Source organism: Strongylocentrotus purpuratus, unplaced genomic scaffold (assembly GCF_000002235.5).
Source record: "Strongylocentrotus purpuratus isolate Spur 01 unplaced genomic scaffold, Spur_5.0 spur5_scaffold_12, whole genome shotgun sequence".
Taxonomy (NCBI): Eukaryota; Metazoa; Echinodermata; class Echinoidea; order Camarodonta; family Strongylocentrotidae; genus Strongylocentrotus; species Strongylocentrotus purpuratus.
In genome coordinates, this window is record NW_022145597.1 from 15,668,929 (window position 1) to 15,694,008 (window position 25,080).

Sequence of the window (25,080 nt, forward strand, 5' to 3'; positions counted from 1 at the left end):
TACATTAAGAAACAGACAAGCTTCTATCCTTGATTTTTATTAATACAAGGCAACATGGAATAATACATGAATTCATGCTACTCGGATCTCGAGCAGGAGGCATAAAACAACTACATAATAACCATACAATCACTGTTACAATGATAAACATTTTCAAAAACGATCAAAAATCTTTATCAAAAATATTCTGATATAAATGTATCAATTTTGGCCCTATTAATCAATGGAAGACCTGATTGAGCAAGAATGGTTGATATCAAACAAAGACTATCATTATTTACAGAAATATATATTTACAATAAAAGAAATCATCGATCGGCCATTGTAAAAATGAGAAATCTCACTATTAAAACAGTTTAATGCACCAGATATATTAACATGTCTGTTTGGAGCTAAAAGGGCATTTATTTTGTAAAATGATTAATAAATCAATGCCCTTCTGCGTCCAAACAGACAATGTATACTCTCGTAATTTATTAAAGCACTCATTCATAAATCAAAACAGATTTTTGCTCCACATGGGAACGGGTGAAAAAATATGAAATATATATATTTTTTCTACCTACAAGAGATATTGAGTTGTTACATTGTAAAATAAAATACATTATGCCATTTTATCTACATCTTTACATATATTCTTAATTACTATGTAGATATAAGCATATCTACATGTAAAATCATACTTGATATCATCTATATTTCTAAAACAAAATGTGCTAAAAAAATTCTACGCACAATATGTGCTAAAGATTTTTTACACAATTTGCTTGCTATACAATTTATAGAAAAACTCTATCGTAATTTAGTTGTTGATACATGTACATACCGGTAAAAAGTTTGAACAATAGACCCTAAAAAACAATTTTGTTTTCATTTTCACCTTTTCTCAAACATAATTTTTCTCCTTTTTCTTTGTATCTCTTGTTTATACATGAGAACTTCAAATAAAAATCTGCTAAAAAATCATTAGAATAATTTTCATTTTGATGAAACCTCTAGCATCTAAATGACATTTAGCAGCACAACATAAACATGTTCTCACAGAGCAATAAGAAAAATCAGTTTAAGAGCGAGAGATTGAAGAAGGAGGAGTAAAATAATTGTGCTTCTTTGACATTTTCTTTGAATTGGACTGAAGTTTTTTGTTTTTTGTTTAAAGTTTTGAATGGTCATTTTGAGGGTTATAGCATTTGAAAGTTCCTTACGGATAAATGACCAATATTTTTAGTCACACCTTTTCTGAGGACATTTCAACTCGCTCTAACCACATGCCAAATACAAACCAGGAAACGATTACTTAATTGACTTTAAAACGATCTCTCTAAAGTTCATCAAAGTCAGTTTGTTTTCTCCTTGGCATTTAACTCCTGAATAAACAAACAATGCATGGCAGTTTAGACCCCCCCCCCCCCCCAAAAAAAAAACTCTTAGAAACAGGCAAACTGAAATACTGTTTTATATTGGCATAATGGTATATGAAAACAAAAATCACATATAAGTACAATACACACAAAAATGACTGCTTTTAGCTAACAAGTATGAAAACACACAAGTTACTCCTATATTAGAATTTTACATCTACTTAAAAAATTCAATAAATAACAAGATATAAGGGGAGACAGAAGAGTGATGAGAAGAAGGTTAGAAAACCCAGGAAAAAAACAAAATACACATTAAGCAATACCATAAATACATTACTAAAATGATATGTCGTATATCTAACAACTTGAACGTGAGCACTTCATTCTGTCTTTGGTAAATGCCTACAATTTAATAGCTATAAACACATGCATACAGCAAAGTAATGACACTCCTATTTTATTGATGAACAAAATAAAATGCCATTCCTCTATAAATGAGTTGTTATTTCTGTCATTAAAAACAAACTTCCCGGGATTTATTAAACTCTTTGATTGCTGTCTTTGTCTCTCTGCACAGCAACTCGTTTGCCACACATGCATATTTGCACAAAGCAATAGGCAACCAATGGACAGAGGTATCACTTTATGCAACACAATGTCTCTGCAAAATTAAATAGTCATTTGTATGGTTTTGATTAGCTCCATGACAACCCTTTCAACAGTGGTATATTTATATTAATCTTGACTGGAAACGGTCAAATTAGCTTGGAAGCCTTTGGTATATCTATCCCGGGATAAATACAATGTGGCACAGGAAGATTATTTGGGGTATGTAAAGAGTTAAGTAAAGTAATGAGCCATTGAAAATTCTGATTTCAAAATATATGTGTGAATAAAGATAAATACTGTAAAGCAGTTCTTGAGGAAGAACTGAAGGTGTACGGTCAACTGTAAGAAAATACACCAAGATCAAAAGTTCAGGAATTTACTCCAGGTTGGATTGGGGGTAAACCAGACTTCTATATTAATAATAGTGTATCATGATTGAGGTCAATGCTGTTCAAATATCCACCAAATACACAGAAGACTGTATTTTAATACCGTTAGACACAATTTGGTATCCTATGTATTCTAAATGCTTCTTCGATTGTATGCAATGAGAAAACAAACAAGACTGAGAAGACAAAGAGACATTGCAAGGCAAAGAGACAACACGAGCATAGGATACATGGCACCAGGTCAAGAGGTCGCGGTTGGTCAGTCTAAACTACAAACATCAAAATGAGACAAATGGCTCTGGGTCCTGTTTCATAAAACTTGTTATCTATAACAAATGCTAAATTTCTTTTGACAAATTTGCTCTCAGCCAATCAGATGCCATGATTTCAGTAGCTTATAACAGTAGCTTGTAACTTGTTATTGATATCAAGTTTTATGAAACAAGGTCCTGCACCACTTATTTGGACTCTCCTGGAGGACCAGGTATCGCAGGAATACAGATGACAGTCTTGAAGCTTGTTCACACGTCAAACTTTAGCTGTTTACTGCGAGCGTTTTAGGCACAATAAGTTTTACGTTTCTGTTTCTTACAACAAATGGATGAGTGAGTATGAATGGGACCTTTGTTGTGCACAGCTACGTCTTATTTGTTCATCCCAACCTGCCATTCATTTACTTGTTAAAAAACAAACAAAAAAACAAAAAACGCACTTTCAAACGTCATACAATTTATATGTGAACAAAGCCTTTACTATGTCATTCATTATATAGCACACGTGTGTGTGTCATATAAAAAAAAATACTGTAAATAGATGCACCCAGGATACACCAAGAAGTGCATGTTTAGACCCGTTGACTACTGAATTCTGTCATTTCCATAGGCTTAATACAGATATAATCTGCTTTCTATAGGTAAAGGGTTAAAGCACTCAAGAATAGGCAATGCAACTTTTTTTTTCCATCGATGATACACATACATGTTAATGTCAATGACATAAATAAGTCATGAATTCAATGCTTCAAGCATTATCACATCATGATCAAAAGTTGACTTACAAAATGCGAACCTTTAACAGTTATCACCTATGCTCCATGCGATGAAGAAAGAAAATGTACCATTTCACAAATCTCTTTCTTGGCGGTTCATGTTGTTTTGATGTAATGGGTCTTGGTAGTCTTTATCTTATTGAAATCATGAATGGTTTAACCATTTTCAAATCATGATCAAATGTCTCCTACAAAATGGTGAACTTTTAAATGTCTCCTCAAACTTTCTTGTCTTCTTAGCCAAACAAAAGAATGTAGAAATCTCTTTGTATTCGGTGGTCCCTTCATGTCGATATAACAGAGATCGGAGTGTTCAATCTCATTTCTTTCCTAACTGAACACCGAACAATGAGAGTCCTTTCCACCATTTTCAAATCATGATCAAAAGTCTACTACAAAATGGTGGGCTCTGAAATGTCTCCTAAATCTTTCTTGTCTTCTCATCTAAACAAAAGGATGCAGAATTCCACACATCTTTCTTTGTATTCGATGGTCCCTTCATGTTGATTATACTGAGACGGGATTGTTCAATCTCATTTCTTTCCAAACTGAACACCGAACAATGAGAGTCCTTTCTTCTTCGGGGTACCGGTACTCGCATCAAGCTCCACTTCCGGAGAGGGGGCCCCTGGAAGCTGTAAGGCCGGTTCTTTAGCGCTCGGATCTCTCACTTTCCGATGAGGCATCGATAGTGCTCGCCTCACTGTCACTGTGAAAACAGAGTAAACAAATCAGTTTACAAACATGAAATTACTTGACACAAATTCATAATTCTTGTTACAATTGGCAATGTCAGTGTTCATCTAGAAACAAATGTTATTCTACAGTCAATTCTGTACAATTTCACCAAAGGCACCCTTTTCTTAGAAGAATTAATTTTAGATTCACCATTTAAAGTTAAAATTGCCCAAGACACTTAAGTTGGCACCACGATGCATGATTAAAAAATCATTGATTTCAATAAAAATTTCAACAACAATCTTGTCTATGTATATACGTTTCAGAGCCATTTCATTTCATTTTGATAATGTAGCCATGTAAAAAAATATTTCTGTTGTCAATTCAAAGAACGATATGTGACCAATTTAGTCCTAAAAATACATCAATCCTGTCATGAAAGGGTTTAAAGCAGGACTGCACTACTTGTAGCTACTTGTGCCCTCTATATAGCCAACAGTGCCTTAGTGGTCCCCTTTGTCTTATGTTAATTGAGAGTTAATTTTGATGAGATATCCACCTGCCAGTGACCACGCAGGGAGATTTAATCCCTCCTGGCCAAACTAGTGTAGATAGGCTTTAAAAAAATTGTGTACTGATGTAAAAATAGATGATATCCTTACCTCCTCTGTCTGATGGTTTGCTTGGCTTGTCTCTACTAGATGTGGTTTTCAATGCTGCTTCCTTAGCAGCCATGAAGCTGCTGCCTGTATACAACAAAAAGGAGCATCAAAAATAGAAATTTAGTCATATTACAAGAATTGCTGAACACTAACTTTCCCAGATTATTTTTCTTATTATTGAAATGGCACCAGTATCATTTTGATGGATTCATTTATAGCAGTGTAGATGCTTCAAAACAATGCTCAATCAGTGATGACCTTGTGCACTGTAACCATTCCATTTCAATTCCATTAGCATGCTATTATCGTTGCTATGGCAGGCAAGTCTCAAGCAGGTTTTGGAATAGTCACAAGATACCTTTGGAATATGGACAAAAGTCAAGTTCACTTCATGCAGGCTCTCTCTCTCTCTCTGGGAATACCCCACAATAATATGATCGTGATTAAATTAATTAAAATCAGATAGATATAGGTATAGATATGTAGGTGTACCGTAATTGCCAATAGTGCAAACTGTATTTTATACTACGGTACTACTACTAGGTCGAGCAAATTCGCAATGATTAGGCAAGCTTTTTCCATTCAGTTCTATTCTCCATGATCTTTAAGAGTTCCTGCCTTGGTAGACAGGTGTCTTTAGAATGTACTTTTTTTGGTGGACAGTTGCTAAAATCGATTTTGATTTATCATTATTGATTTACCAACTGTTCTATGCAAGTCATTTTTTTCCAGTGATCATACAAGGCATGTTCAGATATGACACGGTTAACCACTAGAAGCCACCGCTATTTTTTAAACATGTAAATGAATGGCAACTGTGCGCAACAAAGGACATTTTCACTAAGCTCTGTGTTCTTTGATACAGAAATGTGAAGCGTATTACACTTTACGTCATCATTTTTAAAAAAATGCTGGGCTTCTGCTGCGTGCCTGCGTCATATCTAAACAAGCCTCTAGGGTAAATGATCAATGGTATGTTAAGTAGAATGTTACATATCAGTAAATAGCTTTTAAAATAGTTTGCAAACCATATTTGGTAAAAATTTAGCAAGGAAAAAAAATATATATAAATATATACCCTATATGAAAATATTGCTTGCTTTTCTAGCATTTTTTTTTACCTTTCTTCTTATAAAAATACTCAATGTGAATCAGTTGATAGAGCAATACCAATATGTCATGAACAATGATGGGAGTTTAATTCATTGAACATGTTTGTTCTCATCAATACACATTTCTTCAAACATTATAGTATATGACAATCAGTCCCTTATTGAAGTTTGTTGGTTGGTCAAGATTTAATATTTGGCAATTTCAATCTGGATCATATGTGACCATCTTCCCTAGTCAATTTTAGTTTGTGTTTATATGTGAGATACGTGTATGAGTACATCAATTTGATCTGTAGATTACACTTCATCCTTTCATATGAATAATAAATATAACATACACATGCCTTGTTTTGTGTTCATGAGGTTAGAAATAATAATGACTGTACAAAATATAAAATCTGAAAATTAACAATTGTTTGTAAGATTTACATATTTATAAATTGTATATGTATCATAAAGTTTAGGATCAAAATGAGAACAATCATATTAACATTTTTCCACTATGATATTATTTGTGATTGTGTGTTTATCACTATTATGTGAATGAATAATATAATATACACATGCCTAGTTTTGTGTTCATAAGATAAAAATAATAATAATGACTGCAAAAAAATATCATGCAACATGCAAACTTATATCAAAATAAATCATAGAAAATAGAGAGTATCGTATATGTAAGACAAATCAAATAAATGCAGAAATTAATCATGAACCAGTTTGCGTAGAAAAGCATTCTGTGATATGCATTCCAATAATAAGACTTGCTTACTCTTAATTCTTCTCTTGGGTCGATTTTTATGAAGAGTACCTTGGCTTACTACAATACAAAGCCATTAATAAGGAAATAAAGTTAAAAGAAATATACTTCATCAAAAGTTGAATTCTCTTGACTCTACAATGTAATGGGTAGCAAAAGGCATTAACTTTAATTGTAATTGAATCTTTTCAATAAAAATATGATTATAGAGAGTCATATTTCAATGAAGAAGATGAAAGTAACAAAAAACTATGATAGCTTTAATAGCACAATGTTGTGACACAAATAGATGCGTCCAGAATGCAAAGAGGCCTAACAATCAATACAAAGTTGTAATTTGACATATCTAAATGATTTTTTAGAGAATATTACGTCTGACGAGGGTAGTAGAGATATTTAGTAGTCCGTGATCTACAAATATGGTTCTATCACAATGCCATAACATCATTTTCAAAAATTATGTTCTTTGCGTTTGAGATGGGCACTACTCAAAATACATATAAATATCCATATTATTATTATTATTATTATGGATAGCATATTATTATAGGTGTTCTAAAGAGAAAAGACCCTCCTGAGTCATACATTTTCAAGAACAAATTTTTGTTAGTCATTTTGTGTGTTTGGAACAGATGGGAAAGTTGGCCGCCACTACATCATTGGTACATTACTGATTCAGCCAATTTGAAGAGCCCATACCTATAGTGATTTAATATTAAAAACTTCATAACTTTCTCATATTTGTCTGATTTCATTCAAACTTTCTCTGATTTCCTCTTGAGTAGTTTGCTTTCAAGGTTGGTTTTCCCTTTAAATCCCGTCTCCACTAGTTTGGCCAGGGGGGATTAGACCTCCCTGCATGGTCACTGACAGGTGGTTATCTCATCAAATCAGCTCTCAATGAACATAAGAAAAAGAGGATCATGGGGGACCAACAGGCACCGATTGGGGAAGTTTTCTATATAGAGGGAGCAAGTAGCTATAAGTAGTACAGTGGGGCTTTAAAAAATGAAGAAGAGTTTTAACCTACCTCTAGTGAGGCCTTCGTGGACGATCTTCCTCTCTTTGGCAAAGTGTCTGAGCCATCTCTTCTTCTCTTTCCTACTCCTGCACATGAAGAGGTACACCTTGGACTGGTCTTCAAAGTTCTGTATCTTCCAGGCGTACCGAAGCGTTACGTTCCATTCATTCTCTGTTAATATAATGAGATACATGTATTTGATTTATTGTGCTATAGATTGACACATACTAAATCTATCATCGGTTGACTTGAAGTTTTGTTGACTGTATGTTTGTCATATTGCAAATTAATAAATGATTGAATAAAACACTCAAATAGTGGAATAAAATCTGAATTGAAAGAGATTCTTTGCCTCAGAAGCAATATCATACAGTTTAGCAGATTCCTACAATCTTACATGTACTAATTCTTCTGTGTGTGTGTACTTTAACAACTTAAAGTCTTTTGTGTTTTAATTGTTGATTCTAATTCATGACGATTTTTACATTGTAAACATTGTGCAATTAGCTCTTGGACTACTACTTTGCATTTTGAATAAACCAAATTGAATTTGAATTTGATAAGTCTTGCACTCATTTCAAACAAAATGATGCAATAAGTGGCATCTATCATTAAATCAAAATCCAAAAAAAGTTCAAGTTGAAAGTCCTTTTTTTCTACAAGAAGCACTAAGTATTGCAACTATACATGTTTAAGAGGTACAATATTTTGCACAAAGTAAATATGCAGATTCAATTTAGATTATAGAAGAACTTTCAAACCAATTTCATTCCAGGTTTAAATTATGATTCCTCCATACACACATGCATGTATATAGAGCAAATGCATGTTTTCCTATAATGCTCATGTAGGATTTTATATGATAAACTTTTGAGAAAATTGTCTTACCTTTCCCATCTGGTAGATCCTCTATCTGACAATCATCCAGATCTATCCTGTCCTTGTACACATACAGATCCCGTCTTAGTATGTCCTGCAATAATAAAATAAAAATAAATCATCATCTTTATGAAGAAATAATTTCAAAACTACTATGTCACTGGGTGTTTGACACATAATAGGTTGTACAAAATTAATATCATCCCTTTTACAAATATGTCTTTTGTGGGAAGAGCTAGTTGTTCATTTTTCCTTGGACAAAAAAAAACCCCATTTTAATATTAAGTGTGAAATGTTTTCCCATAGAAGATCTTTTATACCTAATATATGCTTCGAAATGGATGTTAATGCTTGTATATAAATTAAGTGGCACTCAAAATGTAGGATTAATATTCACAAATAAAACTTTTAAAAAATGATGACAGAACAAACATTATTTTTGTCTTCCAATTACAGTATATCATGTAACAGAACATAGATTATTGTGCAACAGAAACTAGACATACCACTTACGAAAAAACAAAGGAACATAACAAACAACATAAACTTATATACAAATTGGACAAACTTATAATGCAATTATTATTACATTGTGTGCAGGCAAGCCTGAATCCGACGACCAGGTTAATAATATATCTGTAAGTGCTTAGGCACATCGATGATGTATTAAGCGCTATATAAACACAGAATATTATCATGATTATTATCAAAATTGATGGATGAAGTTACAGTGCTTAATGTTAATTAAACTGGAAGTATAGACATAGATTATGAAAGTACAAAGTTAAGGCAGCCATCACCATAAACCATCACTAAAATACGAGTATCATTTGTGCATATAGATCTACCATCTTTCCTTGATTATACCCCCACACCGAGTGCTATATATATATAGATGGGACTATTATGACGACATTGAATCCTTACGCGCCACATGTAGACGGATGCAGTCAGGTATTCCTTGCCACTCATTTCTCCTTTCCTTGTTTTATCAATCCATTCATCTATCCATAACTACAATATTCAGCATTAAATGACACGTAAAGACAAGGGGAAAACAAAAGGAAGGGATGTCACATAGAAATTTGTCATTTTTAAAGTTTTGAAGAAAAAAGTGTGTACCACAGTAATTTATTATATACCGGTAGATAGCTGACAGTGAAGAGCCAACCACATGATAAAAAGGATTAATCCTACATTGGAGAGAGACTCTCGCTATTCATTTTCGTCTTTCTTTGCTCCAGTGATCTCGAGGCAGCAGACAGCAAAGAAAATGTGTGAATAATCACTTAGCGTGAGAAAGTCCACATGAGTGGATGAAAGCTTGCCTCCTACAGGTTCAGGTTGGTAGAAGCTTAAACTACATACTACTAGCTTTTTTTGTTCGGCAGAAACTAATACAATCTAAGTCCATCTGAGTTCTCCTTCTGTTCATGTTATCATCCTAGCATGCAACCCCATACAGTTAACAACATAATTATTCATACATACCCCTTGTATTAAAATTTGATGTTTTGTGAGTTTTTCGTAACTCCAGAATGAAAGGTGGACTGGTTAAATTGAGGCCTTGTTGAATACTTTCAGATTGAAGTTTTATTATGTCACATTCTCAAGAAACATAAATTGGGATAAATCAATTTTCCACATACTCAAATATTCACCAAACTAAAAGCCTGTTTGTACTAGTTTGGCCAGGATAGATTAGACCACCCAGCATGGTCACTGACAGGTGGTTATCTCATCAAATCAGCTCTCACTTCACATCATAAGAAAACGGGGACCATGGGACACTAAAGTTCACAGATTAGGCATTATTTTCTATATAGAGGGAGCAAGTAGCTACAAGTAGTACAGTCCCACTTTAAATAATTACCAAACTTAAAGGGTATGAATAATTGAGTTGTTAAATGTAAATATTGAAGAAACACACAGAAAGTAAATAGACTTCCAGGAGCAGGGTGCAAGTGTTTTGTAGGAAGAGAGTCATACTTCCAGAGCCCATCTATATATCAAGAGATGTCTATATCTATAGGATGCGTTCAAGCAATTTTTTGAAGCTAGAATCACAAACATGAATCACAAATCAAAACGCCGTTAAAAAACACTGTTACTGTGGGAGAGCGTTCAAGCGATATTTCATCAACGCTGATTCTCACTCATTTCAAGCCAAGCCACTGCTCATCACACTGTGCAATTTGACCCAGGAAGTATAGGTCAACTTCGCCGCGTGCTTTCTGTCCGGTCAAACCGGAAGCAGGCCGTGATAATGGCGTTATAGAATCATGATTGAAATCTCCGTTCCTTCAAGCGATTTTTAGCGACTCTGCAGAATTAGTTAACAAAAACTTATCTTTTTCAGCGTTTCATGTGTGCGTTTTTAAAGACGTTCATTTTTACAACAAAAAAACAAAATCGCTTGAACGCAACCATGTTTTAAACTAAACGTCTTTGAAAACTGTGTTTCTAGGGTGAAAAAGTATCGATTGAACGCATCCTTAGATTAAACTGAGAAGATAATATCTATAGATCAACCTACCTTTCTGCAGATGATGAGCTGATGATCGAAGAGGAACAGTTGCCGTGGTGACGTACGATGTCTACCGGCCAGGCTCACACGATTCACTTCGTTGGAGTAGATCAGCATGGAGCTACGATCTAATACATCATCACCCTGCAAAAACAAACAAAAAAGTTTCTAAAATAAACTGTTCTGACAATGTATATATCATTTAAATGACATAAATATATCATTTTATATCAAAGGCTCACAGCAGATGATAGAAATGTTTTACTGTGATCTCTATCTCTTCACCCACTCTGTGCGAAGTGACTAGCAGCTCCCAGTGGAGAAGCAAGCACCATGTCGGTCCTGATTATATCATTCCACTGGGGGACTGCCATCCCGCTGAAGACGGCAGAGAAAAAGTTGACGTGCCTTACAAAAGGTGATAGGCACGGAAGAATATTAAACCCGGAGAGAAAATCATAGAGACGTCTTGACTCGACTGTGGTGGTAGCAGGAGTGATGAAAAACCTTGTGGTGTTGAAAATACGCGGAGTAAACGTTGCGCGGAACCATGATGCATGATTGAAAGAATAAAAACATGTGGTCCGAATAATGAATATAAATAAGTAGCGTGATGAAAAATTACTGGAAATTACAACTCTCAACAAAGAAAAGCCAGACAGAATCTCCCAACTGTGATGGATGGGACTATCAAACTATCAACTATCCTCACCTCCCAATCTCCTATTGTCTTCTGCCACAGCGCAATGTTCTCAATATGCTCTATCCTCCGTTTCCTCTCGTTGATGCTCTGCGCTACCTCCCGCATGGCCTCAAGGGCGCTCTTCAAGGGCTGGTAGTCGGGGTGCTGCGGCCGCGTGTACTTGAGAAGCTCATTGAGTTGGAGAGGGTATTTGCAGATCTTCTGGACCGGTGTTAAGAGGAAGCCGTCAAGTTGTATCTTGATCATGGACTGAAGCAGACGACAGGCCTGCAGCATCAAGGATAGACAAAAAATATAGTTAAATAAATAATGTTCTACAGTGGCTGCATTAATAACGTGTAACAACATACCACTTTGCACTGGAGAGTTATTACTTGTCTTGCCACCTTCAAATTAAATACAGTACATTCTCTAGTAATCGAATGTTATCTATCGTCTGTGTATTAATTCCTGTTTTGACTTCAAATCTGTGATTTAAAAACGCTATGGTAATATGTGCTTTCAGTGCCCCTAAAAACTTGTTTTTTGTTGTCGTTATCATTGGTATAATATTATTCAGGGTTATGCAAAAGAAAATGCCATAGTAATCGACATGTGATATGATTCCTTCACTGCACTCATTACTAACCCTAACTTTAAAGGCCCACTGCACTACTTGTAGCTACTTGCGCCCTCTATATAACAAACAATGCCTAATCGGTGACCATTGGTCCCCCATGATCCTCTTTTTCTTATGTTAACTGAGAGCTGAGTTGATGAGATAACCACCTGTCCAGTGACCTTGCAGGGCGGTGTAATCCCTCCTGTAAACTACGGCAGATAAGCTTTAAAGAATCATACGTTAAGATCAACCTCCTTTTACATCCAGAGTATGTAATTAGGCATCAAAATAGAAAATTACAACACATTTGCATTAGAAATGAATAATCATAATCAATATAAGTGCGCACATTATTTCACATTTCAATTACTTCAAAAAATAAATACAATAATCGGAAATCAAAATCATACTTACAAATACTAGTGCATACATTATTTTAAAGTTCAATCACTAAAAAAATGATAATGAAATAATAACGAGAATTACTAGCAAATACTAGAATGGTCACGTTACCTCAAAGAATTGCACATATTTGTTGTCTCTCATGAGTGTTTGGAACTCATTCATTGCATGAGGATAGTTGTTGCAGTATTCACCGTAGATGTCAAAGGTCGATTTCTAGAGGGGAAAAAAAACAGGGTCAGGATGTCAATAGGTGGACTAGCAATACTTCATATGTTTTATGGTGGGTGTTTCACAAAGATCCTAAATCGAACTGAACTCTAAGTTGGACTTAACAATTATGGTTAGCATCTTTGAAAATATTTTGTAAAAGTTATTTTAAAAGGCATAAAATCATTCATATTTTCAATTATAAAGGGGATTTCATGTTCTTGATGTGGAATTTATGAAAAGTCTAAGATACTTCAATTTCTGCTTTTGAATATATTTCATTTTAAGGCTACAAATGGCTCTCCATAATTTTCAATTCTACTTTGGATCTTTGTGAAACACCCCCCAGGACTGATGGCTACTGGATATCAACAATGCACTAAACACAATTGTTGGTTGTTACTGGATTTCATGTTCAAACATACTATACAGTGTATGTAATCCTCCTGCCTAAGGAAAGACATTCAACTGTCATCCCATAACCAACAGCATGATACCAGTGAAACCTGTCTATAAAGACCGCACAAGGGAGACAAGAAAAGTGGTCTTTATAGGCTGGTGGTCTTTTTGTACAGCTTCCTTTAGTTAATTTTTCAATGAGAAACCACTTCCAAGGGAAACAAAAATATGTGGTCTCTGTAGACAGGTGGTCTTTGTATACAGGTGGTCACTAAAGCAGGTATGACTGTACTACAAATTGCATGGATATTTCTTACAGTACATATGCATCATCAAGTGTCATGAGACTGCAAGCTATTCAAAGTTACAAAATTATCATTTAACATAAATCTTTTCAAGGAGAAATAATAGAAGGATCAATCCTGGGATTTACAGATATGAGTAAAAGATATGAAAGGATTGAAAGTGTGATAAATCCAAAAGGTCATGACTAGATAAGCAGACTTGACTTTCACAGAGTATGGAAACAGTGTGTACTCAACTGGTCTTGAATGATACATACAGGTTCATTCATATATCATGTCTCGGTCAACTGCAGGTTATTATAAAGGGAGCTGCAATTCACAATTTTTTTTATTTTTTTATTTTTTAAAGCACACAGTGATCCTATTTTTTGACCCATTTTACATTATAAATTGTATGCAATTAGTCCCCAGACAAATATTCCTTTTTATTTTTTAATAAACCACATTGAATTGAATTGAAAATTCTCTGAAAAATTCATTTCAAACGCTTGGAATCGACCAAAGGCATATATGTGAACAAGACTTCACTAGAGACTTACGTATTTGAGGAAGCAATCTCCAATGGCACTCAGATTAGGCATCTCCTTATCGATACACGTCTCAAGGTCGGCCAGGAAGCGCTGCTGGAAACAGTAGATTTCCTCAATGTTACAGAAGAGTTTGGACATGAGAGTCTGGTTGAACATGTCGGGTCTACTTCGAGCCTGCTCAATGTAGCCCTGATGAGTAAAAAGCCAAAGAACGATTATTAGTTCAAGTTTAAGTTTAAGTTCACTTTATTCAATAATTTCATTAAAAATATACAAAGGTAAACAAAGATATAAAAGTTTTATAATAATATCAATATATAACGTTAGAATGTCAGAAGTGGAGAAGACAAGAAGAACAAGGAAAAAAATCTAGAAAAGAAACTATTTCATATTCAGAGATGAGTTAACAAGTGAAGCCACATAGATGTAGGCTCTATGTACTGATGCGTCATGACTGGTTTATTGCCATTTGGTCTACAACCAGTTAGTCTACTACCCAATTAGTCTATCTCCACGTAGTCTACACACAGCCTGTCTACTATCCATATGGTCTAATGATCATTCTGTCTACTTATCATTTGGTCTAATCTCCATTTTTTCTGTTCTCCAATAAGGCTAAAAACCAATTCGGTCTATTGTTCATTTAGTCTAATTTCCAGTCGGTCTAATTCCCAGTTTGTCTAATGCCCATTTCATCTACTATCCATAAGGTCTGTTAATCATATGAAGATCATCATCATTTATAATTAAAAAATTAAACCATCATGACATGTATGAGTCTTCACTTGTTACAGGCAAACCTGCTTTAGTGAAACCTATATATAAAGAACCCTCAAGAAAAACATGAAAATTGGTCTTTACAGGCAGGTGGTCTTTATATACAGGTTCCTTTAGTACATGTTTCAATGAGAAACCATCTTCTAGGGAAACAAAAAATGTTGTCTTTATAGACAGATGGGCTTTCTATACAGGTGGTCTAAGGCTGCGACGGGTAGTCGAATGCTCGAGTACCCGCACGGTTGACAACTACTCGGGTACGATTTCTCGTACCCGAATATTCGGCCGCAAAAAAAAATTTAAAATTTTTTAAAAATTTATTAAAAAAAAAAAAATGTCCAGGCCCACGCTTACCCGTGCCAGGGAGAGCGGCGTCTGCTGGCATGGTACCGTCGGTAAAAATGTTTCCCAACTCAAGCACTGTCAAACTCACCTTTCAGAAACTGGGACCAAATGTCCAGATTTCTGTTTGGACTTGGAGGAAAATGGATTATTCTGCCATCTTTGGTTTTTAAAACAGCATTGTTTACTGTTATTATTCTTATTAAATCGGCGCCTTCAACTGCAACTCAAAGTAAAGTTGCATGCGTTTTCAGCGAGGGACCTGAGAAACTGCCGAGTGGTATGGTAGTGGCAAAAAAAGAAAAAAAAGAAAAAAAATCAAAAAATCAAAAAAATTCCAAAAAATTCAAATAAATTCAAAAAAATTCCAAAAAAAAAAATCAAAAAAATTATAAAAAAACATGGCGTCCGAATATTCGAGTATTCGCCTGTGAGCCTGGGAGTGTACTCGGGTACCTCATTACACTGTTGTGCACAGCCCTAAGGTGGTCGCTAAAGCAGGTTTGACTGTAACAAGTGAAGCCACATACATGTAGGCTCATGTCTTACCTCATAGATATCAGCCAGATTCTTGACATAGTCCCTCTCCGTGGTGATAATCTCTCTGATGACATTGGCCCTGACCTGGTCGTTGCTAAGGAAGCTGAGACTGACCTTGCGGATGAGAGGCTGGTGGGAAGGGCTGAGGCCTTGCTGATGCAACGATGTGTTGTCTTGGAGACGGGACATGCATTCTTCGACTGTTTCTCCTTGACTAACCTTCAACTAATCAGACAAACAAAACATTAAACATTAAAAGGTAATATATTGTAAAATGAAATATCAGAAAGTATTACATAGCGCTAGACCTTATCTCTATCTGCTACCTTACTACTTCTACTACTCACTCTAACAAAGGGTGCTGGTAGCCACCCTTCTTGTTCATCAATGCACCCCCACCACCAGTACGCATCCGTCATGTCTGTTATCTCTATCTGCTACCTTACTACTTCTACTACTTACTCTAACAAAGGGTGCTGGTAGCCACCCTTCTTGTTTGTCTATGCAACCCCACAACCAGTACGCATCTGCCAAGTCTGTTATATTATCATCTGCTACCTTACTACTTCTACTACTCACTCTAACAAAGGGCGCTGGTAGCCACCCTTCTTGTTTGTCTATGCACCCCCACCACCAGTACGCATCCGTCATGTCTGTTATCTCTATCATGTCTCCTGCTTGGAAGGTAAGCTCGTGACCATCCATGGTCACATGATCAAAGAGAGCCTCGGCTAACGTCGCCGCACAGAATTGCTCAAATGTCTAAAAAGAAAAACAATACCAATTCATAAAACAATCGATTCAAAACAACCTCCAGATCTCCCTCCAAACCTCCTTCCCCCTACCTCATTCCATATTCCCTCTCTCCCCCTCACTCCCCCCTCTTCTCCTGCTTCCCTGCTCCTTCCTTTTCATTCCCCTTCTCTCTCCCTATCAATCTGTTGTTCTCCCCCCTCCCTCCCTCCCTCCTCCTCCTCCTCCTCCCTCCCCCTCCTCCCTCCCTCCCTCCCTCCCTCCCTCCCTCCCTCCCTCCCTCCCTCCCTCCCTCCCTCCCTCCCTCCCTCCCTCCCTCCTCCTCTCCTCCCCTCCCTCCCTCCCTCCCTCCCTCTCCCCCTCCCTCCTCCTCTCTCCTCCTCTCTCTTAATTTCTCCCACCCACCCACCCACCCTCCCTCTTTCTACCCCCTCCCTCCCTCCCTTCTCCTCCCCTCCCTTACAGTATATCCACTAACCTCAGACATTCTTGCATTGATCTTACTAAGATCAGGATCTGACATCATGAGCTCATCATCTCCCAGTCCTAAAAAAAAAAATTAAAAAAATACATTATCAAACTGGTCAAAATGATTTTCTAATCCTCAATAGAATGCTGTCACAAAACTAATGAACAAATAAATCACTATTGTGCATGTCACTTCTTGTTTTAAATTGGAAAAGGAAGCATCCTGGGCAAAGTGTTTAGATTTGGAAGTTATTTGTATACTTGTGCATGCCTCTCCCTTACAACAACAATAATAATCCCCTCTGGGATAGGGAAGAAGATTTATTGTTCCTTTGTCGATTTTTGACACAAGTTTAATAATATCTGTCGAGTAGGACGGTATTTTGATCTAATGCTTTAGAAACTGAGGCAGTGTTCATGATAAAAACATTCATAAACTTCAAGTGGCAGATGATAGTATTTACACTCAGGCCTACAAATATATAACAAATAAACCACACAGATTACTGCTCAGAGAATCAATTCAATTCGCAAGGTTTTGCAAACTTAAAGATAAAGTTGGGTTCTGGTCATGCGATTGCATTGTGAAAGAAAAGGTGTGGAATCGATCAGAAAAAGTTGATCATGTAGCATATACCGTACTGCAAGGGTCTGGAGTCATCAAAATGATAAGAAAAATGACACAGTCTTGGTAAAGTAACAAGCACTGTACACAGAAAGATGCATATGGGGCTACACAAAAATGTGGCATAAAAATCGGGCCTCATGTTTAAGCTGTCATCTGTCATAATTAAGAATGTATAAAGGCATTTGAAGAGGCAAGCTTTTCAGTGGACATTTTTACACACTTGCATAATAACAATGATAAAGCTTGGCACAAATTATTTTCACCTTTCCCAAGAATTCAACCTTCTCTTTAAAGGTTCAACCTACATTTCAAATCAGAGTGAGAGCAAATAATACCAAACGAGAAGTTTGCCATAAAAGAGATTTTCTGCCTGCTCACCTTCTAATCTCGAAGGTAAAGCGAGTTTGAATGGAATCGCTTGAAAAGACACAATAGGCAACTGAAGATTCTGGTTTAGAATTCCATCCATTTGTTATGCCATTCTAGACAGCCTGAAGGCAACATAGTTTGTTTTCTTTGTAAACATTTCACGGCAAGCTTTATGCCCGATTCTAGCCTTACTTCTCTCAAGAACAAACATCAAATGTTATGCCCCATGTCTCACTTTTTTAGCATAGGCTGGAAAATGTTCTAAATATCACATTTTCTGCATAAATTGTACTGGGGTAATGATGTTGAGGAGTGAGAACTATTATGATTCTCACGAGTCCCTCTTCTTACTGTAGAATTACTATTTTCTCAAAATTTCATTAAAGGGGAAGTCCATCCTGATATTAAGTTGGTTTTAATACAAGCGGGAAAATGAGAGGAACAAGTCAGTGAAAATTTGAGCAGAATCCAAAGGAAGTTACGAATTTGTGTGACTTGTGATCAACCAATCACACATAAGCAACTCTGAGACATATCTTGCAAGGTACCCTCCCATATTTGAATGTACTATGCAGGCGTTCCCAAATAAAGCTGTGCTTTTCAGACCAAGCCTTCTTCTATGGATTAATTACTAGGGAGGTTCACACGACAGTCCAACAAGTTTAAGTTTAGCTCATGGTTTTAAACTTTGAAGTTATCTTAGTTAGGGACTGTGCAGACACACTCATGGTTATAAAACTGTAAGTTCACTCAAAGATACAAACCATGAACAATCTTAATGTTTAATGGCATATGAACTGCTATGTTTCATAGCTATTGATGATTCTGTGTACCGGTATACAATGCTTATACAAATTAAATGAATGTAACTTCTAAATATTTCTTTTAAAAAGTTTGTTTGACTGACCTGCTGGAAGTGAGTGCTTCACATGATGAAATTTTTACTCAAAGTTATAAAATATGAGCTATCTAAATGTTAACATGTTAACTGCTATTTTCCTGTGTGTACATGGCTACCGGTATTGATAATTCTGTGTATACATTGATTTGAAGAAGTAAATGAATGTAACACTTAAATATTTCTTTAAAAATTCTTTATCTTTTTAACTGACCTGCTGGAAGTGAATGCGCCCTCTTCATCAGCGTCATGTCAGGGATTTCAAAGGTACCCAGAGATCCGAGAGATCTCGACCTAGGCTTCGGAGTGAGCGGGGTGAGCGGGAGATCGTTCATGGTTTTATCGTTTTGCTCCGCATCGCCGTCGACGACCAGGGACAAGGGGTCGGGGGCCGGCTGACGTTGAGATCGTTGAAGTCGTGGCGATGGCTGCAAAAGAAATAAATTGTTTGTGTCAGTAGGGTTCCATCTTTCGCACACATTTCCATGCTAGTGGCTTAATGATTATACGGTCAAACCTGTCTATAGCGACCACCTAAGGGAAACACAAAAAGTGGTCTTTGTAGACAGGTTCCTTTAGTACATGTTTCAATGAGAAACCATTTTCAAGGGAAATAAAAAATGTGGTCTTTGTAGACAGGTGGTCACTAAAGCAGGTTTGACTATATCAGGAGGAGAGACCCCGAAGCTCAGATTGATTCCGTTTGCTGCCACCATCCCCCCCCCCCCCCCCCCTCCAAGGCACATGTGACGCAAACTACTTAATGATAAGAATGTATGGAGATTTACATTCTAAAGAGTTTATGACAAATTGAACAAATCATTTGATTTCCTCTGAAATGTTGCGAAGGCTAGATGCAGTAACTATCAAGAGTTGAAACATTATATTTCATGTTATCTATCGGTTAAAAACTTAACAACATATGACAATTGCAATACACTGAATTACAGTGAAACCTGTCTATAAAGACCACCCAAGGGAGACAAAAATGGTCTTTATAGAACCTGTACATAAAGAACAACCTGCCTATAAAGATCACTTTTCTTGTCTCCCTTTGGTGGTCGTTATACATGTAGGCAGGTTGTTCTTTATGTACAGGTTCTTTAAGTACAAGTTTAAATGAGAAATCATATTCAAGGTAAACAAAAAATGTATTTTTTGTAGACAGGTGGTCACTGAAGCAGGTTGGACTGTATATGATTGAATCTGACATTGGGAGAGTATGGGAGAGAAAACTGGGTGAGAATGACAACCAACCTTTCCGTCTGACTGAGTAAGTTGTCTGATGGGAGACTCTCGGCCGCTGCTACTATTCAATATTCCCATGATGCCGAGCGCAGACGTCGGCCTCTTTCTCACGACTGCCAACGGTTTAGATGTTCCCTCGACTACCTTAGGTGCTTCATCGCCTAAAACACAAAGACATAACGTAAGTCATGATGATAATAACAGAGGGTTTTGTAACATGCAATGTTATATAAAAATTCAAGCATATTTAAAGATGAAGTTGAGTTCTGGTCATGCGATTGCATTGTGAAAGAAACGGTGTGTAATCGACCAGAAAAGATTGATCATCTAGCATATAAGAATTTGTGTGTATTGCAAGGTGCTGGAATCATCAAAATGATAAGAAATTTGGCCAAGTCTTGGTAAAGTTACAAACACTGTACACAGAAAGATGTATATGGGACTACGCGAACACGTGGCGTAAAAATCCTACCCCTGAGTTTTACGATGTTACATGACATATTTAGAATATAAAGGCATTTGAAGAGTCATGCTTTTCAGGAAACATGTCTTATCTGATGTTCTTTCACACTTGCATAATAAGAATGATAAACGCTCACAAATTACTTTTCACCTCTTCCCAGAACTCAACCTTCTCTTTAAACATAAAGGGTATGCTTTACACTGGGAAATAAATGTTATATTATTACCCTATTCAATTAAGGCCTACAGACCACACTGTGAAAAAAAATCCTGAGGGAAAAATAAACCCATCAAAACCACATTGACAATTATTGACAGAGCTATTTCCATGTTGCATTGCTTGTTGGTCTACAACCAGTTTGTCTACTACACTATCGGTCTATTCCCATTTGGTCTACACCAAGCCTGTCCACTATCCACATTGTATACTATCCCCATGGTCTAATAATCATTTGGTCTAATCTCCAATTAGTCTATTACCCATTTGGTATATTGTTCGTTAGGTCTCATACCCATTTATTCTTACACCCAGTTTGTCTAATGCCCATCTATAAGGTCTGAAAATCATTTAATGATTGTTAATATTTGTGATTAAATGATTATTAGACCATATGTATAGTAGACAAAAGAGGCATTAGACCAACTGGGAATTTGATCAACTGAAAATTAAAGTGTATCTGCCATAGTTTACAGGAGGGATTAGACTGCCCTGCAAGGTCACTGGACAGGTGGTTATCTCATCAACTCAGCTCTCAGTTAACATAAGAAAAAGAGGATCATGGGGGACCAATGGTCACCGATTAGGTATGGTTTGTTATATAGAGGGCGCAAGTAGCTACAAGTAGTGTAGTGGGCCTTTAAACTAAATGACCCAGTTGGGTCGTAGACGAGCTGGTTGTAGACCAAATGGCAATATAAAACCTTTAAAAAAAATATCTGATCTCGGTGACCTTTCTCCAACGGGGAATCAAATCCCAACACGCAACAAAATAGTGAAAATAGTACAACAAATATAGATAGAAAGGCTGCATAACAATGAGAAAGTATTTCCCCTCTATTGTCTGTGATCGACCAATCCTCCAGGTTTGTTTACCCTATTCTTAAACAGCCCTGGTCGCCACAGAGTGGCATTCCAACAGAGATCATGGAATGCATTGGGCATGCTTGATGCAGCCTGGTTTAAATACAAAATTGGCAGACGCAGAGATGAAAGAAGACATAGAAAATGATGAGAGAGAGTGATAGAGAGAGTGATAGAGATAGAGAGAGACAGGGAGAGAGGGAGAGAGAAAGAGAGTGAAAGAGAGAGAGACATAAAAACAGAGGGAGAGAGACAGAGAGACAGAGACAGAGAGAGAGAGAGACAGAAAGACAGAAAGACAGCTAGAGATAGAGAGACAGAGAGACATAGATAAAGACAGAGAGAGAGACAGGGAGAGAGAGAGACAGGGAGAGACAGAGAGAGAGAGTGACAGACAGTCAGACAGAAAGAGAGAGAGAGAGAGTAATGAAAATGGAGGGAATAAAGAAGAATAAATGAGACACAGACACACAAGGTAGGAACAATTTAAAAGGAAATAATTTGTTTTGAAGTTTTCTGATTGTTCAACTATTGTATGAGAAAGGTCTTTATAAAAAATATGTTAATCTAGCCCATTGCCCTCGAAAGTAGATGGCCCCTGTATTAAGCCTATGGCATTGAATGAATTCAGTAGTCAACAGGTTAAAGTAATTGATTTTGTTGGTACTTAGAATATACTTCAGTGCATGGTTCTTCATGTCTAGTCCCGTTATCTCCTTCAATCAAAACTAGTACTTCAAGAAGTTTCAGAATGTAGTTGCAAAATAAATATATCAATTTCTGACAAATTCGTCTTTCTGTTCCTTTATATAAAAAACAATAAATAGCACTTTAAAAAGTTTCAGAATGTAGTTGCACAATAAATTCATCATCATCTGACAATTGTTTTCTTTCTTTTGCTTTATATAAAAAAAAAACTAGCAGTTTAAACAGTTTCAGAATGTGGTTGCACAATAAATTTATTCTCATCTGACAATTTTGTTTCTTTCTATTCCTTTACATGTATATAGTTTCCTGTCTGTAAATACATATAATCTATTCATTTGAAGATGCAATGGAAAAAGAAAGACAGATAGAAAATGGTCTCTGACCCATCTAACTTTTGACTGGTTAGCAATTTGAATGAGATGGTTGATGGCATTGCAGATACATGTACATGTACATGTTAAACTAAAATGACAATTTATCAAAAATAATGTTGACTGAGAGAGTGCATATATATACATGTATAATATGGCTACTTTTCTCTACAATGAATAACATTAAGAGATGGTTTTGTCTGGAGAAAGGGCATTAAGTTTGTGTTAAGTATTCAAGTCAAAGCCTCAAAGATGATATGATTTGCACTTTCGAAAAAGAAATAAGCTCTGAAATCCTTAAATTGGTAACAATTTAAGATATTTAAATTCACTGGATTTTTTAAATAAAAAATTGTCCTGAAAAGTTCAATACATACCTTGCATCTTTGCTAGAGTCAAAGCAGCCTTGATGATCGATGGGTCACCTAGATCAGTCTTGGATCTTCTCAGAGGTTTATGCCTTGGTTTGGGCGGTTTGATCCCAGACTGCATTGCAGCGTGGCTGATACTGCTACCCTGACTGCTTCCGGAGGCGCGCATCCCGTTGCCACGGCTACCGAGCAGGTCCTCCTGGCTCTCTGAGGGGAGATAGGAATGAGTGGAGATGTTGGGAGAAGGAGCATGAAATTGAGAGGACCATCTTTTAGACGGGGTGGGGAGAGGGGTGGACCATCTTTTAGATAGGGTGGGGAGAGGGGTGGGGAGAGGGGTGGAGCCAGTGGTGGAGCCAGTGGTGGAGCGAAAGGTGACATTGATAACTGGTGATGGAGGTTCAGAGGTTGGGATGTTCCTAGCTGACAAGGGTTCAAATGATGTCTTCTGGGTGTCGTTGTCAACCCGAGATGAAATCTTGGGGGCGCTGGCCACCACGACCTGTACATCACCTTCAAGATGTAGAAGACTACTGTCAACGGAGTCTCTAGAATATCTCTTTGATGGGGTAGAGTTTGAATCTAAATGTACGTCTGTCTTTGAAGATGGTCCACCGGAGTCCAAGTCCGATTCCTTGACCTTCGATGTCTTCCTCAATCTTGGACATGTTAGTAGCCTCCTTGGAGATGGTAACGATGACGATAAAGCAGTAGAACTGGATGTTGCTCCCATGGTTACACGTGACCCACAACATGGACTCAAAGATGATGACGAGAGAACATCAGGTTCTCCTAGATAAGATGCCGATGATGGTGATGAGTATATGACATCCGAACCTGACAATACCGTTACAGCTCCGGTTAACATGGTAGAAGACATCTCTGAAATCATATCATCCACAGACGATGCAAGAGAAACTGATTGGGGTATCGCTGCATTAGCTGACAAAGATGTTGGGACATCGTTCACGACAGGCCCCATTATATAATCGTCACCTCCAACTCATTCTGATAACACGCTGTCGACATGGAAATAAGTTGAAATTCTTTCTGAGAATATCAAGTCTCCAGCTCTCTGTATATCTGTTACACTGCTACATGTATGTCCATCATATAACCCAGTAGTATGTCCAATACAGTGCAACCTCATACTCCAATAAGTACCACTAATCACTGCTCCGAGCGGGAATACACAAAAATGCGTCAAAAGTGACAGAAGCAGGCTTCTGGGGGACATAGGGGATGGGCACTGACAATGCCCGGGCGCCACGCTCCACTGCAGCTCTACAGACTTTCTATACAAATCACTCCCTCCATACATTCGGTCAAGAGGGCTACCAACGAACCCCCACAATCTGTATGGAAATTAGTTGGGGCCTGAGAGAAGGTATATATAGAGGGGGGATAGTGACACTCCCGATGTTATGTAACACACATTTTACACTGAAAAACAAGCAAATAGAAATGGTAGCCAGACTCACTCAAGTATATAAAACAAGGCGTTGCAAAGTCCTTAAAAAACACTTCATTAGGTTAAATCGCTGTGACTAAATGACCATTAGGAATTGCAACAATACTTGAAAGTGAATTGAGTCTTTGATTCATGCCGGCTCTATTAAGAGTTCTTATTTTAATTTTCTATTCATTTTGACCTAAAAAAAAATTATTTATCAGAAACAATTGGTAGAAATTCGGAAGTTCTCTTACAATGGCTTCCCATATGTACACACTTGATACCAAAACCCCTTGAATGAAAAGGTTTTCCATCTCTCTGTGTACATGTAAGGTGATGAACCGAGGCTGGTATCTAGCGACGACATGGCATCTTTATACTAGTACCAAACATGTGAATATAATCTACAATACTT

General features: G+C 36.8%; 1 protein-coding gene across 5 annotated transcripts in view; it reads right to left on the reverse strand.

Moving 5' to 3' along the window:
• LOC579951 overlaps positions 1-25,080 on the reverse strand; it is a 42,788-nt gene continuing 17,708 nt past the window's right edge. Inside the window, exons 5-21 of one of the 5 annotated variants that reach the window (XM_030981924.1) lie at positions 23,219-23,419; positions 20,229-20,380; positions 19,186-19,399; positions 17,087-17,154; positions 16,435-16,617; positions 15,865-16,080; positions 14,206-14,385; positions 12,864-12,968; positions 11,759-12,016; positions 11,056-11,190; positions 9,447-9,533; positions 8,529-8,613; positions 7,650-7,811; positions 6,632-6,679; positions 4,748-4,831; positions 3,941-4,116; positions 1-3,713 (exon numbers count right to left, since the gene is read on the reverse strand). In XM_030981924.1, coding sequence (XP_030837784.1) covers positions 3,941-4,116; positions 4,748-4,831; positions 6,632-6,679; positions 7,650-7,811; positions 8,529-8,613; positions 9,447-9,533; positions 11,056-11,190; positions 11,759-12,016; positions 12,864-12,968; positions 14,206-14,385; positions 15,865-16,080; positions 16,435-16,617; positions 17,087-17,154; positions 19,186-19,399; positions 20,229-20,380; positions 23,219-23,419 — 2,354 coding nt within the window. In that variant the 3' untranslated portion in view covers positions 1-3,713. Of the gene's footprint in view, positions 4,117-4,747; positions 4,832-6,631; positions 6,680-7,649; positions 7,812-8,528; positions 8,614-9,446; positions 9,534-11,055; positions 11,191-11,758; positions 12,017-12,863; positions 12,969-14,205; positions 14,386-15,864; positions 16,081-16,434; positions 16,618-17,086; positions 17,155-19,185; positions 19,400-20,228; positions 20,381-23,218; positions 23,420-25,080 lie in introns of all 5 variants that reach the window. The other 4 variants (XM_011673296.2, XM_030981927.1, XM_030981926.1 and 1 more) reach the window with 4 other exon arrangements.